This window comes from Melitaea cinxia, chromosome 3 (assembly GCF_905220565.1).
Source record: "Melitaea cinxia chromosome 3, ilMelCinx1.1, whole genome shotgun sequence".
Lineage (NCBI taxonomy): Eukaryota > Metazoa > Arthropoda > Insecta > Lepidoptera > Nymphalidae > Melitaea > Melitaea cinxia.
The window spans coordinates 15,070,266-15,086,373 of record NC_059396.1 but is presented as its reverse complement, the minus strand read 5'-3'; the positions used below and the strand labels follow the sequence as shown (position 1 = coordinate 15,086,373).

Here is a 16,108-nt window from a genome sequence, read left to right as displayed (position 1 = left end):
AGTTCTAACTATATTATGAGACTTTTGCATCTCCTAATTTGCAATACATGCACACAGTAATTTGGAATTTATGGGTACTGTACTGTACTACATGTTACGATATTTGTTTTCTAATAGTACACAGTACAGTAGAGGTTCTATCAGCAGGCACTGAACCTTTCGGTGGTTTGTAAGCTAAAGGCGCTCTCGTGTTCCGACGTGTCGTCGTCGCTGGACACCTCATCCAGCCCTTCCGCACTCGCCGCCAAGATACGTATCTCCGGAACGCTTAATTCGCTTAACTTACGGCTGGAAACACCCCCATCACGTCAATTTTGAACCCCGTTCCGAATCGGACTTTATGACAAAAAAATGGAAAATACTATATTTCGGTAAAACTGAAAGTTTTAGTAGCGTAGCATGCGTCAATTCTAATGATCGGTGCATTAGTTTACTTTATTGTAACTAAACTTTGTAAGCTTAGTATAATAATCCTACACCAAATGTGATGGTGTTAAGCAAGTTGTAAACTAATTTAAAGATTTTCCACTAATGATTTCTAATTTATATTCTAATTCTACGCATGATACTTGTGCAGAACGTCTCCTAGTAATTAAAGCGTGTCGGGTGATGTACGTAATGAGTGATACCTACCCTGGGTCCTCGGGAGGCTGTAGTAGATTGTTGTTGGATTTCTCCAATTCTCTATTAATAAAGGCAGCATGCGGAAAAAGTTACGAATGACTACCAACTTCCTACTTGAATACAGGAAAATCTACTCTACGTACTTGTACATTGCATAATGTTCTAATAAATTGCAAATGGTGATATTTTCTATTTAAATGATGTCAAGCCGACCAACCTAGTACTGGAAAACTTAGATATAAGAACAGAGTTGTCTATATATAACAAGATAAATGAAACAATATCGTCATACTCACTGATGCATTACAGTTTCGGGCAACGGTTCCCAGATCATCTGTGAGCCTTCTCTTAAGCCGATGCCGAAACCTTCCTTTTCCTGTTGAGAAAATATACGTATTTTCGAACAAATACTTTAAAATATTAACTGGCAGAATAGCTGGAAATAGCCCTACTTAGTCTACGCATAAATATAATATGGATGCTAGAGAGACTTGCTTTCTGGTACAGTAGTAAATTGAAACAAAAAGAAAAGCTTTTTTAAGGGTTTTCTAAAGAATAAAACGTAATATAATTGTGCTAGATAAACTTCAATCGAGTCAGTTTAATTATAATACCATTGAAAACCCTACCTTGAGCCTCTTCTTCTCGACGGATAATGTTCTCGAAACGTATCTGTAATCCCGCGAATATTTCATCAGGTGACGCGTCAAGGAAACGAGAATACTCGATATGAAGGCACCAGCGGTCTCTGAGAAGCCTTTTATCTTGTCGATGAATGTCTCTGATCCTTCAAATAAAAGACAATGTTAAATCATAAAAAAATCATATTAAACATTCGTTCAATTCGTTCAAACGTTCAATTGACCAAAAAATAATACTATATTGAATATGCGCATATTGTTCTAATTTTAAAGTTCCATACAAAAATAAAAAAGCTAACAGAATAATTTTGCTAAAATATTACTGCCCGTCTGTCTATCTAGCGCAGGACAACCGCCGCCGAAAAGGCGTATCTTTTGATACACTAAAATTTACATAAGTTTTAGCAATAAAAGCCATATTTTTTACACGACTAGAGCGATAAACAATTGTACGGCCCGACTGGTAGTAAGCGGCTACCGTAGCTTATCGAAACACGCACTCTTAGAAATGCTACATTGCCAATCCTATGATCCTCCCCTGGAGCTCTGGCTACCTCACTCGCCACAGAAACACAACACTACTGGAGACCAGTATATTTAGCCGTGATCTTCTTAAGTTTCAGGTACTTCCCCGATCGGGCTGATCCAGATTTTCAGCAGGATATTTCTCGCTGTGTTCTACTTCAACAAATATAAGGTCTGCTAAGATTGGCTCTTTCTATAATTATAAAGTCAAAGATACATCCTCAAAGTTTAGACCAGAGTCTAACCGGTTATTGATTAGACCAGATTTTAACCGGAGAATAATTGGATGCTATTTTTTATATTTATGATGAGTATGGACCTTTAAAAAATAAACAAACTTCACGATACCTGGTTGTGGCGCAAATTCATCTAATTCTGAGGACGGTCCAGGCTGTTCGTCGTCTAGTATCTTGACGTCCACATCTGCAGGCCGTACGTCCTCCGACCGCGGCGAAGATTGAACCTGATGCGTGTGACAATGTATCAACCAGTGTATTAACAAAAATAGCATCAAAATAAATATAATAACGCTGCAAGGTAAAATAAATGAGGCTTCAAGTAATGTAATAAGTTGATAGCTGGCAGTTTATTATACGAGTATTTATGCAGTTATGCGCCTTCTCTATTGCAGGACATTACTTTAAGAATAACTGCAAATGAAATTAAAATGCCATGTTATAGCAAAGAAACGAAAATTGATATTATATTACATCATAAATATTGCTAAATTAAACATATTAATTTTACAAAAAAATACAATAAAAAAAACATTAAAGTAGTACGGATTCACATTTCTTGCCTTCTAACAAATATAAACGAATAAACAACATTCACACATAAAACGTAGTGCATAAGCCCGCATAATATACACAAAGCTAAAGACATGCATAAAATCACCTGTACCGATGGATGTGGACTATGTACCTGTAATTAAATTTCATTTCTGATACTTACATCTGCCACTTTTATTGTGTGGACTCCCTGTGATAGAGATTTTATGTGCATTTTCTACATTTATAGATTTAAAGAGAATTATAATCTAGAAGATGCCTTTAAAAATCCACTAAACATTTTTTGTTTCAATCGGGTCTAGACATTCTCTTCGCTGTAAATCAAGATACTGCTATCGTCGTCCACTTTAAAGTTCGCGTAGTATATTTTACGGTATACTATTGGTAATTTTCTTTACTAGGGCGTTACAACGTCATTTTATCGGCACGGACATTAAGCGCTGACCCTCAACTTTCCTTCAACGTTTTACAGATTTAGATATAGATTACAGATACAGATTTAGATATATATGCTTCAGCCTGTAATATCCCACTACTGGGCATAGGCCTCTTTCCCCATGTAGGAGAAGGATCAGAGCTTAATCCACCACGCTGCTCCAATGCGGGTTGGCGGATATATTCCCTACTATGAGTAACGATCGCTATCAGGTGTACACGATAACAACCGGAACTGACGGCTTAACGTGCTCTCCGAGGCACGGTGGGGTGATCCACAAGGACTGCACAAACACCCAGACCACGGCAAACACCTGTATGGCCAATACAAATGTTCGTCATGTGCGGGGATCGAACCCGCAACCGTCAGCGCAACAGGTGCAATCCATGGCTGTAACCGTTGCGCCAACGCGGCGGCTAGATATAGTTATTAAATATCATTGCAGCCTATACAGTCCACTGCTGGACATAGGCCTCCACAAGTTTACGCCAAAAATAACGTGAACTCATGTGTTTTGCCCATAGTCACCACGTTGGGCAGGCGGGTTGGTGACCTATATGGTGATAGTTATTAAATAAGTAAACAATAAACAGTTGCACATTAAATCTCTACAGTGAACACGAGTATTTAATGTTTGCAAGCCCTGACGGCGGGCGCTCGACCCACCTGGCGCGGCGCGGCGGACGCGGCGGGGGAGGTGCGCGCACGCACTGCGGGTGCGGACGCACGCCGCAGCGACACGGCGCGCCGCAGGTCCGTCTTGATGGCCGTCGACACCAGCTGCACACAGCGCCCGTACACCACCCCGCACACACCGCGCCTCTCGACACACACTCTACCTTTCTCGATATATTTGTCTATCTCTATTTTTAACCGACTTCAAAAAGGAGGAGCTTTTCTTTTAATGTTTTTTATTTTTTAAATTGATGTTACGTACTCCCATGATCGAGATCTCACGAGTGCTTTTTAGGTTATCAAAAAAAAGGATCGTTATATCGAGAAGCGAGGTGTACGTTGTATTGCCACTGTGCAAAGCTCGTTAGTCACCATAAGCTGCCCAACATTTATAAATACGAACAATACAAATACATTGAATATGTCTATGATATATTCAATAATAAGTTGTTAATTACCACTGTAGCAGAGACATATAAAAGTAATAAACAGTTTCATTTAATTGCGTGCACAGTTTAATATACCTTTCACGAAACACTTCCATTCATGCAACAAATTGTACGTATCCAAATCCATTTTACGCATCAAAATTACATCTCAGGCATAACTAATAACTATATCAATTCCATCAATAATAATTCCTATTAAAATGCAACGACAGTAAAGCTTGTTTCGCTCTTACCTTTCCGAAGCCCATAGACTTAGGTGCGTCCTCGTCGGAGCTCGACTCGTCGTCTTTCAAGTGAACATCGGTGTCGTCAAACTCATCAAACATGTAGTAGTCTCCGGATCGCACCGCTGTATAAAGATATTATTTTTTATAGTAAACTGAATATTGTAAAAATATCAACATCAAAGCCATGCTGTTACGCTATTGCTGAATTTTTGCACTAGTTTGTTGCATACTTATATACAAAATATAATAATTATTATATTATAGGAACATTACCAAATAATAGTGGTAGTAGTACAAAATAAGTGATTTAAAAATGTATAATAATTTCTTGAGAATTTATTAAGTTTCATAAAAATACTGACTTTAAACAGAATATTTGAATACAAAAAAGTAGATCTAAAATTGTATTCGATACAGCTAAAAATGTTTTAGCTTAACGTAAAATATGTTTAATATTGTTTGATCCAAGTTTCAAGTTTGTTGTAACCAAAACACTTCTTACTTTTAGAAAAAACGATTAATATTTTTGCCATTTTTAAACTATTTTGTAAAGTCTTTAAAGTCAGCATTTGTGATAAATAATGCGCAAAATATATAAACAATACATCTATACTTATAAGTGAAATATACAGTGACGACGTGATACCACAGTAATATTTTACGAGTACAGTGCTAGCACATGCAATATACCGCAATAACACAAATAAACACAAAAAACACGTCAACACAAAACTCGCATGCAAGCCAACATTTAATATTGATTTAAAACCATGCAAAAGAAACTCGTGCTAGAGCGTGCGCCACTATCCTTTGCGTAAATCTATAGTATATACATTTTTACAAAACTGCCAAACAGCTCCAACTGACAAGACAACACACTAGACGTGACCGTCGCAAAATTGCCTAAATACCATTATCGACAAGCCACAGCTGTTAGTAATAAAGAGACAAGGTTAGGTCGGAGCGAGCTCATCACGAAACATTACCCTTTTGATGGCTGGCAGGCGGCTTATACGCGGGCCTCGCACGTGCTACAAAGGAAAGCACAACTCAACACCATTCTCACACCACAGGTAAGCTGAAGTTTAGCGATAAAGTAGGAATAATAGTATCGTTTCATACTGTTAGACATCGGTTCACCAAATCGAGGACAAGGGTTAAACACTGAAGCTCATTACAAATATGATTATTATAAAGTGTTATCAATAATTGATGGTGTCTTACAGGGGTTGGTTAAGACCTAACCCGGGAGGATTTCGATATTTTCAATTATTATTCACGTACGCGGGTATGGGAAACGGATTAAAATTAATATTTAAATGATTTTATTTAGTTAATAATCGTCGACTGACACCTTCTAAACTGTTCACTATACCTTTATGTCTATGTGTGACTGGCGAGAAAACGGTACCGCTTCCTATAGGTAAATAAAAACATAATTTAAAAAAAAATAAATAAAAAAATACACATACACATTTAAAAATGCTTTACATTATATACAGTTGAAAAGAGACGAATCTATCGAAACAGAAACATAGTGCATGAACAGTAACAGCGATCGACGTCCGTGTGTTTATTGTACAAAAAACAGTCTCAGAACATCGTGAGTGCGCGTAGCCTGCGTAGTTACACGTGTGGTGCGAGTTGGGCTCGGCGCGGCTGGAGTAGGAGAGCACGGAGCCGCGGTGCAGGCTCGGCAGCCGGCCGGGGCTGGCCACCGTGTGGCGGCGGCGCACGGGCGGCGGCGAGAACACCGGGTACGACTCCTCGGGGCTCTGCGCGCGCGGGAGCAGCTCCGACGACGGCGGCGACTCGAACGAAATGCGGCGGGGCTCCAGGTACGCGTCCAGGGACACCGTCATCAGCGCGGACGACGGCGACGGCGGGCCGGGCGGGGCGGGCGGGGCGGGGAGGGCGCGCGGCCCGGGCGCGGCCGCGCGCAGCGGGCTCGAGGGCGCGGACGGCTCGCTGAGGGGGGTGTGGAAGCCGCGCGGGGAGGCGGGAGGGGCGGGGGGGGGGGGAGGAGGAGCGGGAGGGCGAGGCGGAGGCGGGAGTGTGGTATCCGTGCCGCGACTCTGTCGAGTCGCCACGCACTAGTGGCGCCTGCTCCGATCCGCCGGCTTGCGTGTCGTCCTCTTCGTCCTCTTCTTTAATTACGATAGCATAGGGAGCGACTGATGCTTAGAATCTTATTTACTACTTATATTTATTTTTTCATTATATGATTTCATTATACGATACGTTATCGGCCACAATCCGGACTAAAAGCCTTATATAATCAATATTATATTTATAATATATAATATATAAAATTATTTCAATGTTTTCTAATCTGTAGAAATGTTAAGTATTATATTAAAAGAAATTACCTGCATCGTGATGTGCGGGCTCCTTTGACATGACTCCCTGGATCTTTTTCTGATTTGCCTTAATTCTTTCCATCTTGACCTTAATCTTTTCCAATATTTTTATTTCCTGTTCCTCTTGAACATTCATCTGTTTTTGCCTAAGTTCTTCAATTAATTCTGCACCTCTATAAAATAATGAATTACGTTATAGTACATTTTTAAAACTTAATTCTCGATTAAATTTCAAAGCTACGAGCAAGGTACCTAGATGCAAGGACGGTGGTAGCCTTGCTTTCGTCGATGACTCGATAGAAATAGTAACTGTGGAAAAGCCTTCTTTGTAATATTAAAAAGGCAAAACAAACTCCATCCCAAGCTAAACCGATATCTTCTTGAGGAACAGTGCACACTGAATCCTAAGAAAAAAAAAGAAAAAAAAAAATTAGAAACAGTGATTATTTCAAACTTATTCTTCAACTAGGTATATTCCTTAGATTCCGATAGGAGTTCTTACAAGTTACAACTTGACCCTTTTCCATAAATATATTGACACATTCATAGACTTTAAACATTTTATTAAGAGTATTGTGTAGAAATATAGACAATAGATTTTATATTATTTGTATAAGAGATCATTAAAAAAGGAATAAAAAACAATGAAAGGGACCGCACGATGTTGTATTGTATCAGGCTGTCTGCAAGAGATTGTTTAATAGCAATAAGATCGCTATGATGTACAATTTGTACCTATAATTGATTGGATCGTTAATTTTGTTTTTGTTTTAAAGGGCAATAAAGTATGTTATTATTATTATTTGTTATTGGCAAGCTATAAACCCTCGGCACAGATACCGGATAAGATGGGCCGAAGCCAAGTGTAGTCGATTTGAAGAAACTTTCTTACAACTCTGGAAGTATATTATGAAAAGCCTTTTGTAAAATTATGTAAATATAATCTTTTGTTGGCCTATTGTTTTAATTTTATCGTGTATCACTGTAGGTATAACCCCTGAGAGAAAGATATCCCCTAGATATAACTATCGGCGCGATTGTTATATTATTTAAATTCAAAATCCATATTTTAAGATTTGTGTATTTAATAAGATTTTCTGCTATGTTTAACTGTAGGATTTTTGACACCGCTATATCTATTAGATAAACTGTTTTCTTTTGCTATTTTACTCACTATTGTAATAACTAGCCTGTTAAAATTAATTAATTACTGTTATTACTGTGCCCAACTGAGGTAAAGCACAGCAGGAAACTTCCTAATCAAAATATGGAGACCTCGACCTTACAGAAGATCGCAGCTAAATAATATAATTTTCAAGCAGTGTTGTGTTCCTGTTTGTGAGTAAGGTGACCAGAGCTCCTGGGAGGAATTGAGAATAGGGTCGGCAACGCGCTTGCGATGCTTCTGGTGTTGCACACGTCTCTAAGCTACGGTAAGCGATTGCTTACCATCAGGTGAGCCATACGTTTGTTTGCGAGCTAGCCATATAGAATGTAAATATCGCTACCTTGTCGTAGTGCATCTTGAGGAAGCGCGCGATGTTCCCGCCGGCGAACTTGTCGACGCAGCCGATGCCCAGCAGCTGCACCAGCCAGCAGGCGTGCGTCTGCAGCACGGCGCTGAACATGCAGCCCGGCACCTGCAGCAGCGCCTTCACCGCCACCACGCACACGTTGTAGCGCAGCAGCCACGACCACCTAAGGCGACCACTCCGGTTATTCGCTCTCTCTCTCTCTCTCTCTCGCTTTCTCTTTCTCTCTCGGGTTACGGCGACGAGTTAATATCTTGCAACATAGGCGGTTTCTATGCGTCTATACTTATCAAATAGCTTGTCTTATTTATATGTATCAGTGAGCAAATAACTTGTCCTGACCTGCTTATGTTGTAAATGAGACATAATAGTTTCTGTGAAAGCTTTTTTATTTTTAAAGTGAGGAACATAAGTATTATTTATAGAATGTGTCATGGCATGAATGATGAAACGAAGATTCTACGTAGAAGAAAAGAATCTCTACATAAGCCAAGTCACTGTAAAAGCATCCTCTTATAATCACATATTTTTAATTATTTATATATCCGCTAGAGATTTGGTGTGAATGCCTGTCCTTGTGGATCTCCCCACCATGCCGGAGAGCACGTTAAGCTATCGGTCTCGGTTATTATCATAAATTAGTTAGATACCAATCGATACTCATAGTAGGTGGTAGTGGAGCAGTGCGGTGGGTTAAGTTCCGATCCTTCTCCTACACGGAGAAAGAGACTATGCCCAGCAATGAGATGTTCACGTGAACTCGCGTGACACGCTGAATCGAAAAATCGAAAGTAAGTGTTACTAGTTTAAGTTCCTGAAAAATCTTAAAAATACTAACCATCGCAATATTGCTTCCTTCGGTCGTAAATAAAAATCAGTTCCTTGCCAAAGGAATATGAAAGAACCGATAAGGTAGCCCATTGAAAACAAATTAACGCGATTGGTCCCCGTCATGAACATGATAGCGAGGGTTACCCACAGCATACCCAGAAACACCATCCTTTTTAAGACATCTAGCCATGACCTGCAAAAAAGTATAAATGTAACTCGTTTTTCACGGAATTTTATTTTCCACGGAAAATGTTCATATTTCAAACTATGTGACGTCAGACTTACCCAACGTATCCCAAAAAGTCCGGCACGGGGTTAATAAAGTTCGGCGTTTCCCAGTCTTTGCCGATTTCCTCACTATTACAGCCGCCAGGATAAGACTCCCCTTGGGCTTTTTCGATGCGGAACACCCTCAATTGACGTGACGCGAAAAGTAACAAGAAGTAATCGAAAATTAGCTTCACGGCGTGCGGCGGTTCGTCACTGTACGGCAGGAACAGCCACGTGCGAATGTGCTTCATTTGCTGCAAACATTTTATTAAACTTTCGTTATATTCCTATGTGAGCATATAGAATGAATCAAAAGTTGATCCTATGTATTGTAATGGAGCAGATCTTGGTAAAGTGATAGAGTAAGATCCCAGACCTTAATTATTCTTCTTCTGATGAACAAAATATATACAAAAGGCTAGTATGACTGTGTACAGTGACCGTATATATATCCGCTAGCGAAGACCGCCGGCCAAATCTCAGATATCAGCTGCCAAAAGTATGTAAAAATTGTACTAGCTTTACTTATTTTATAATGTCTGATTCTTACGGATGCGGTAGGGAATATTATAAGTAATATAAATTTGATTCTGCCAGACACTGTACGAAGGGTTTTAAATTGAATTTTTTAAGTGATTTTAGTTTTCGTGCACGTTATTACCAATTTTATATTAAAACACAGTTTTTTTAAACAATAATTAGTAAGATGACGACTCGATCGTTGCTCATAAGGTGTATATGAATTAAGTTTTATTTTTTTCTTTAAATATGGAGCAGCCCGACTGGGGTCGACCTCGACCTTACAGAAGATCACAGCAAAATAATACTGTTTTTAAGCAGTATTGTGTTCCTGTTGGTGAGTAAGGTGACCAGAGCTCCTTGGGGGATTGGGGATTGGGTCGGCAACGCGCTTGCGATGCTTCTGGTGTTGCAGGCGTCTATAAGCTACGGTAATCGCTTACCATCAGGTGAGCCGTACGCTTGTTTGCCGAACTAGTGAAATAATAAACAAAAAAAAAAAAAAAACGCGGTGACACAGAGGTCGCACCTGGCCGCTGCCGGCCCACGGGTAGTCGAGGCACAGCTGCGGCACGAAGCCCACGGCCAGCGCGTACTGCAGCGGCACGAGCGCCGTGACGCAGGCGGTGAAGGCGGGCCACAGCCGCGCCCGCCGCGCGCGCGCCGCCGCCGCCAGCGCCAGCAGCCAGCCCGCGTACAGCGCCGCGTACACGTCCATGCGCGACCCGATCACGCCCATCAGGCACATCAGCGAGATCTGCGGACGGGGGCACTGCGGTGGGGCTGATCGTGGCCGTATCGAGAACTTTGTAAAGAGTAGGGCAAGGCCAAGAAGCAAATAATTGGAAAAATTCATAAGTACATACTAGAAAATTGAAAATACTATTTACCTTCACTATCTAAACGATTTCAATAATATCTTGCGAACGTTTTAACTAATCTAAAATATGAATTATAAATCTAAAAATTATGTTATAAATTTCGAGTCAGGGTGGTCAATGCCCCCCCACCTTGCCCTACTGTGAGTACGCCCATGGGGCTGTCGATCGAGGACTGTCATTAGCTGACGACGATTAACGATGCATTAGCGCAACGGTCACAGCACCAGCTTACGGCTGTTGAACTGCCGCTTGTGGTTTCTATCGCCACACATGACATACATTTACAGTAAAATACATTTCGTATATAGCGAACATGTGTCGCTCGGAAGAAGACAAAGAACCCCAAGTTTTTGGCGTGCGCACGCATAACTTCGCAAACCAATAAGAGTTAATCTAAGAAAAATAAAAAAAATATAGATTACCTCTACGCCAAATTTGTAAAATCCGTAATTTACTAAATATTTAAAGCAATGTACTAAATCTTTGTCTGCATCAGCACGAGTTATGTCCGGAAACATTAATTTCTCCTTTCTATTTGGCAAAAGTCCCAAACTCCTGTAAAACATATTTAATTATTCATGATCAAAAATATTTACTACCGGTATATGATTCTTTTTATTATTTTATTGTATGTTTACCTGATTGTTTGTTGCCTATAAGTCACCAAGGAATAAAAGGTGAAAACAGCAATTAAGCCGATGTACCCCTTTAACAGCACCACGAGGGGTTTTTTCGACGTCGCTTTCCGGAAACCAACCCACTCTGCGTTATTATATGTTGTTGTATTTAGTGTATCGTTCTCTCCCATCTTGAAATAAATAAAACAATTTTATAAGGGTAGAAGGTCATATTATATTTTTGTTGATAAAAAAAATGGCCACTTACTTTGGTACAATTTACGTCGAAATATGAATGTTTTATGTATTCAATTTGGTACACCATCTTAGCCATAAAATAAATACTGATCAGAATAGATATGATTAGCACGCATATACGCTGCTTGCGAGCGCTCAATAATAACGCTGGTGAGATAATTATCATTATTGGAACGTGCATAGCACAAACCTGCAAAAGAGTTGTCACTTTCAAATATTATGTTGTAATAACTAAAAATATACTAAGGAGCCAGTAAAAGCTCCTGGGGATAAACTATGTTGTCAAGGGGGGGGGGGGGGTAGACAGTAGGGGGTAAGTAGAGTCGGCAAAGTGGTTTTTATGCTCCTGTTGTTGTAAAGGACCATAGGTTTACGGTAACCGTTTACCATTGGAACGGTTCGTATTCGTAAATTTATTTACGATCCTAGTAGCATAAAGAATAGAAACAAAGCTTTTAGATGGCATAAGGATTTCTTATTTATTATTAATTTGAAATATTATTATTAATTTGTATTTATATTATTATTATTATGAAATTGCTTAATCTCTATAATAGTCTTTAGAATTATTCACATTTTTCAATAATACCTTTAAATATTTTATAATTTATTAAGACAAACAAACAAAATTAAAAAAATAAAATTAAATATGCATTAAGTTGAACAAAATAATAGACGTAAGAAGAGAATGTCTCACGTTAAACACGCAAAGCAGCATGAGCGAGAGGAAGACGATCTTGATGAGGTGTATGTCGAGGAAGACGAAGGCTAGGTCGGCGAAGGCAGCGAGGCGGCGGCGCAGCGCCCCGCAGCGCGCCGCCAGCAGCGCGCGCAGCGCTGGCAGCGCTGCCTGGCGCGTGCCCGCGGCGGACGAGCGGCTGCGGCCCGGCCTGCGGCGGGGCGGGCGTAACTCGGGTTACTTGGTGTCGACTGAGCGGTGTTGTTCGTTAATGTAATACATACACTGGAGTAATGTACCCAGTGTTATGCAGTAACCTCAAGTACATGACAATATTCATAGCAAGCACTAATATCTAGCATCTCGGGAGAATTGCCTTTCTATTATGTACTATATATAGGTACTATGTAGAAATTACATAAACATGGCAGTATAACTATTTCAAACATTGTTTCAAACATTGGTTTTACTAACACTAAGCTACAAGAATGATCAAATGACCGCTTTGGAAACTTTAAATAAATTGTTACATAATAAATTTTATATTAATCAGCTATATTTTAGTAATATAAATATTATACAGCTGCATAATTAGTCTGGTACGTTTGGTGGTAACGAGGTTTAAAAAACTTATTTCAATACTTCACAATGCATTAAATTCTCCTAAAACTGGTAATCAGTTTTGTAAACTAATAACGGTCGTCGGGCGATGATGCTTTTTTTCTAAACGAACGGTTGAGGAACGACGATGGCTTGCTCTTTTCTTATATAGTTATGATCGAATGGACTATAGTAAGAACAAATTCTACCTATACATAGAACGTCGAGCCGCCGTATTGAAGGAAGATGTCCCCATGGATTGCTCTGCTTCTGTATTCTCTTCACTGTCCGAATGAGGCTCAGTTGTGGGCTGACCTTCTAGCGGTAACTGCGGCAGCTGAAAAAAAACATTGTTTTAATATATATTCACATACAATCTTAACTACGACATAAGGAAGGACCAAATAAATTATAAATTTTATGAAATAATTGCCAACTGAGCAAGTAACATTGAGAATATGATTTGTTTTATTAAATTTATATTGTTTTAGTGCAATACGACTGTTGTAACTTGATTTAAAAAAGAAATAACACTTACATCGTCCTTCATAGTTGAAGCACCACCTTGACTAGGTCTACTTGAATCTACTTCCCTGGCGATACTATTTGTTCTGAAAGTAGTTAGAAAAAAATATAATAAGACACGTTAGATCAAAAAGACCTCTCATTCTGAGACAGTTTTACTAACCTCGTCTTAGGATCAGATAATTCCATAAAGTCTTTGTGGAAATAGTGCACTTGCATTATGGTGATAATAAGAAATAAGGTGGGTGTTAGAAGTTTGACAAATAAATCTGCAGGATTGTACGGCTCTAAGCCCAAATCATGTTGCCTGAAAATATAGAAATGTATTTGTCATATTTGTGCCTATTCTACTAGAATATTAAATAGTTTTAGACAATACTTACAATCTTTCGTTTATCAACAAGTAAGTTTCTATAGTCTTCGAGAAATTATCAAACTGGTATATGTATATTAAAATAAGATTTATCATCGAGTATATGATCACTGTTATCCAGAAAACGTACATCAGACGACGCCACCAGTACCAACTTATCTGCAACAAAGTTATAGCACATTTCCTGCATTCATTCAGTTTCACTTAGTTACCGTAGTTCTGACAAAATAGTAGTAAGATTTTTCCTAAAACCTTTTCATTTACTACACACACAACAAAGAGGCCTGTGCCCGGTTGTGAGATGTTACAGACTGGATTAGTAGTAGGATTTTAGTAAGGTTTTATACAAAATAATTTCTGATACGTTATAATTTATGTGTTAATACAAATATTTATTTCCGGGTTGGTTCTTAGCTCTTGTAGGGAGACTCTTCCCACTGTGCCTCGAAGAGAACGTTAAGCTGTCGGTTCTGCTTGTTATCATGTACACCTGATAGCGATCGTTACTCATAGTAGGGAATATATCCGTCAGCTCGCATTGGAGCAGAGTTGTGGATTAAGCCCTGATCCTTCTCCTATATAGTGAAAGAGGCCTATGCTCAGTAGTGGGATATTACAAGCCGAAGCATACAATTTTCTGTAAATTTATAAATTTATACTTAAATTAAAAAAATGTCCCATTTTGTTCTAAACAATTTGAACAAAAGATACCTACTTGGAACATGAGTATAAAGACGAGGAAGAGGAACATGTATATGATCCGGAAGATGGTCATGCGGTCGCCCGTGATCCCGATCACGAAGAGCATGATCACGACCACGTAGATCCAGTAGCGCGCGCAGGCGGCCCGCAGCCACTCGCCCAGCGCCGCCAGCAGCCGCGACCGCCCCTCCTCCTCCCGCCCTTCTGTATTTGCAGCTGCATATTGAATGCCTTACTTTATCCTCCAGTATCTAACGTGGTGTAGCTACTCCGTATTGAATTACAGTGTCAATTTTTTTTTTTTGGGATTCGATAATTTTTTCAATAGAATCGAAAGTAATACGTATACATAGAAGAAAGAAAGTAATACATAGACATATTTAATCACACGTGTCTAATGCCTCTGATATTTGCTGGCAGGTACGATAGAAGATACGCCTCTAATTATTTATCATGAAAAAATCAAAGAAAAACAATTTTCTAGTTTTGGAGATAAGTGATGTGTTAGAAAAAAACTGTTTCTAAAAAGAAGAATATTAAATTAAATCTGATATTGGTGCGAGGAGAAACGAAGTATGTAATGATACTCGTACATGATAGGAATAACAAATGATGATAAAGTGATCGCGATAGAGAATAGAATAAAGAAATTTGAAAAAATTAAATAATATTTACCAGTCATCAAACCTGGGAGACAAAAGGGGAAAAAAACAGATTTTTACAAATATTTTATATTTTAGAAAATTAACTATTTTGGAAACCGTTTGAAATCTGATGATATTGTACAAAGAACGCCTACGATTAATCATATATTCTTTTTCGAATATCCAAATGGTAAGTAGAATAAAACAGTAGGCCACAGGGACTAGTTAGTTAGGAGTAGGTAAGGTGTTCCTGAGATATAGAAATGACAATCAAATAAAACGTAGTAAAAAAATGTCGGGATATTAGTAACGGCTACGTTACGGTTATTAGATCATGTCATCATTGTATACAAATATATGGTTAACAACTACGTAAATCCCGAATCGGCCTCACGCTACAAAGTTCTTACGTCACCCATCAAACATATAAGAATTAGGTGCCCCTCATTGCTGGCGGTGTTAAATTGGTCTAATGTTAGTAAAGCTGGCACAATCCTTTGACGGCCTGCCCCCCTTCTTCTTCTTCCTACTATTACTAAACTCTTGCGCGGGCGATCACCCCCCCCCCGGGGGGTCACGGGAGGGAGACGGACGCGCCGCACTCACCGCTGGCGGCGGCGGCGAGCTGCAGCGGCGCGGCGAGCTGCGCGTGCGCGGCGGACGAGCGGCGGCGGCGCAGCTCGTGCACGCGCTGGCGCAGCGTCACCCAGAACATGCACGTGAACAGCGACTTGATCAGCAGCGGCACGCACGCCTCGCCCGCCGCGCGCCCCAGCCCCAGCTGCCTCAGGTTCACCTCCTGCGCGACTACTTCACACCTTACATATACTGTATTGTATTGTCGTGGGCTCGGTTTTCCGGATTTAGACACAAAGGTGGTCCGTTATGCGTTAAAAGAGGGCTCCTTCCAGAAGCTCAGAAGCCTTCTGGGGCGTTCGCAGGCTTCTCG

At 39.9% G+C, this 16,108-nt stretch overlaps 1 protein-coding gene across 1 annotated transcript in view; it reads right to left on the bottom strand.

The window, feature by feature from the left end:
- The window catches only part of LOC123667918 (piezo-type mechanosensitive ion channel component-like), a 74,522-nt gene that overhangs the window by 19,614 nt on the left and 38,800 nt on the right, over positions 1 to 16,108 (bottom strand). The window contains exons 11-35 of the mRNA XM_045601750.1: positions 15,766 to 15,966; positions 14,529 to 14,731; positions 13,824 to 13,972; positions 13,604 to 13,747; positions 13,454 to 13,526; positions 13,125 to 13,252; positions 12,334 to 12,526; positions 11,647 to 11,826; positions 11,400 to 11,569; positions 11,184 to 11,316; positions 10,410 to 10,637; positions 9,377 to 9,615; positions 9,099 to 9,284; positions 8,237 to 8,426; positions 6,981 to 7,132; positions 6,738 to 6,901; positions 6,407 to 6,542; positions 5,951 to 6,336; positions 5,355 to 5,399; positions 4,375 to 4,490; positions 3,684 to 3,797; positions 2,139 to 2,253; positions 1,254 to 1,411; positions 921 to 1,000; positions 157 to 288 (exon numbers count right to left, since the gene is read on the bottom strand). Of these exons, the coding sequence (XP_045457706.1) occupies positions 157 to 288; positions 921 to 1,000; positions 1,254 to 1,411; positions 2,139 to 2,253; positions 3,684 to 3,797; positions 4,375 to 4,490; positions 5,355 to 5,399; positions 5,951 to 6,336; positions 6,407 to 6,542; positions 6,738 to 6,901; positions 6,981 to 7,132; positions 8,237 to 8,426; positions 9,099 to 9,284; positions 9,377 to 9,615; positions 10,410 to 10,637; positions 11,184 to 11,316; positions 11,400 to 11,569; positions 11,647 to 11,826; positions 12,334 to 12,526; positions 13,125 to 13,252; positions 13,454 to 13,526; positions 13,604 to 13,747; positions 13,824 to 13,972; positions 14,529 to 14,731; positions 15,766 to 15,966 (4,015 nt within the window). The remainder of the gene's footprint in view (positions 1 to 156; positions 289 to 920; positions 1,001 to 1,253; positions 1,412 to 2,138; positions 2,254 to 3,683; positions 3,798 to 4,374; positions 4,491 to 5,354; positions 5,400 to 5,950; positions 6,337 to 6,406; positions 6,543 to 6,737; positions 6,902 to 6,980; positions 7,133 to 8,236; positions 8,427 to 9,098; positions 9,285 to 9,376; positions 9,616 to 10,409; positions 10,638 to 11,183; positions 11,317 to 11,399; positions 11,570 to 11,646; positions 11,827 to 12,333; positions 12,527 to 13,124; positions 13,253 to 13,453; positions 13,527 to 13,603; positions 13,748 to 13,823; positions 13,973 to 14,528; positions 14,732 to 15,765; positions 15,967 to 16,108) is intronic.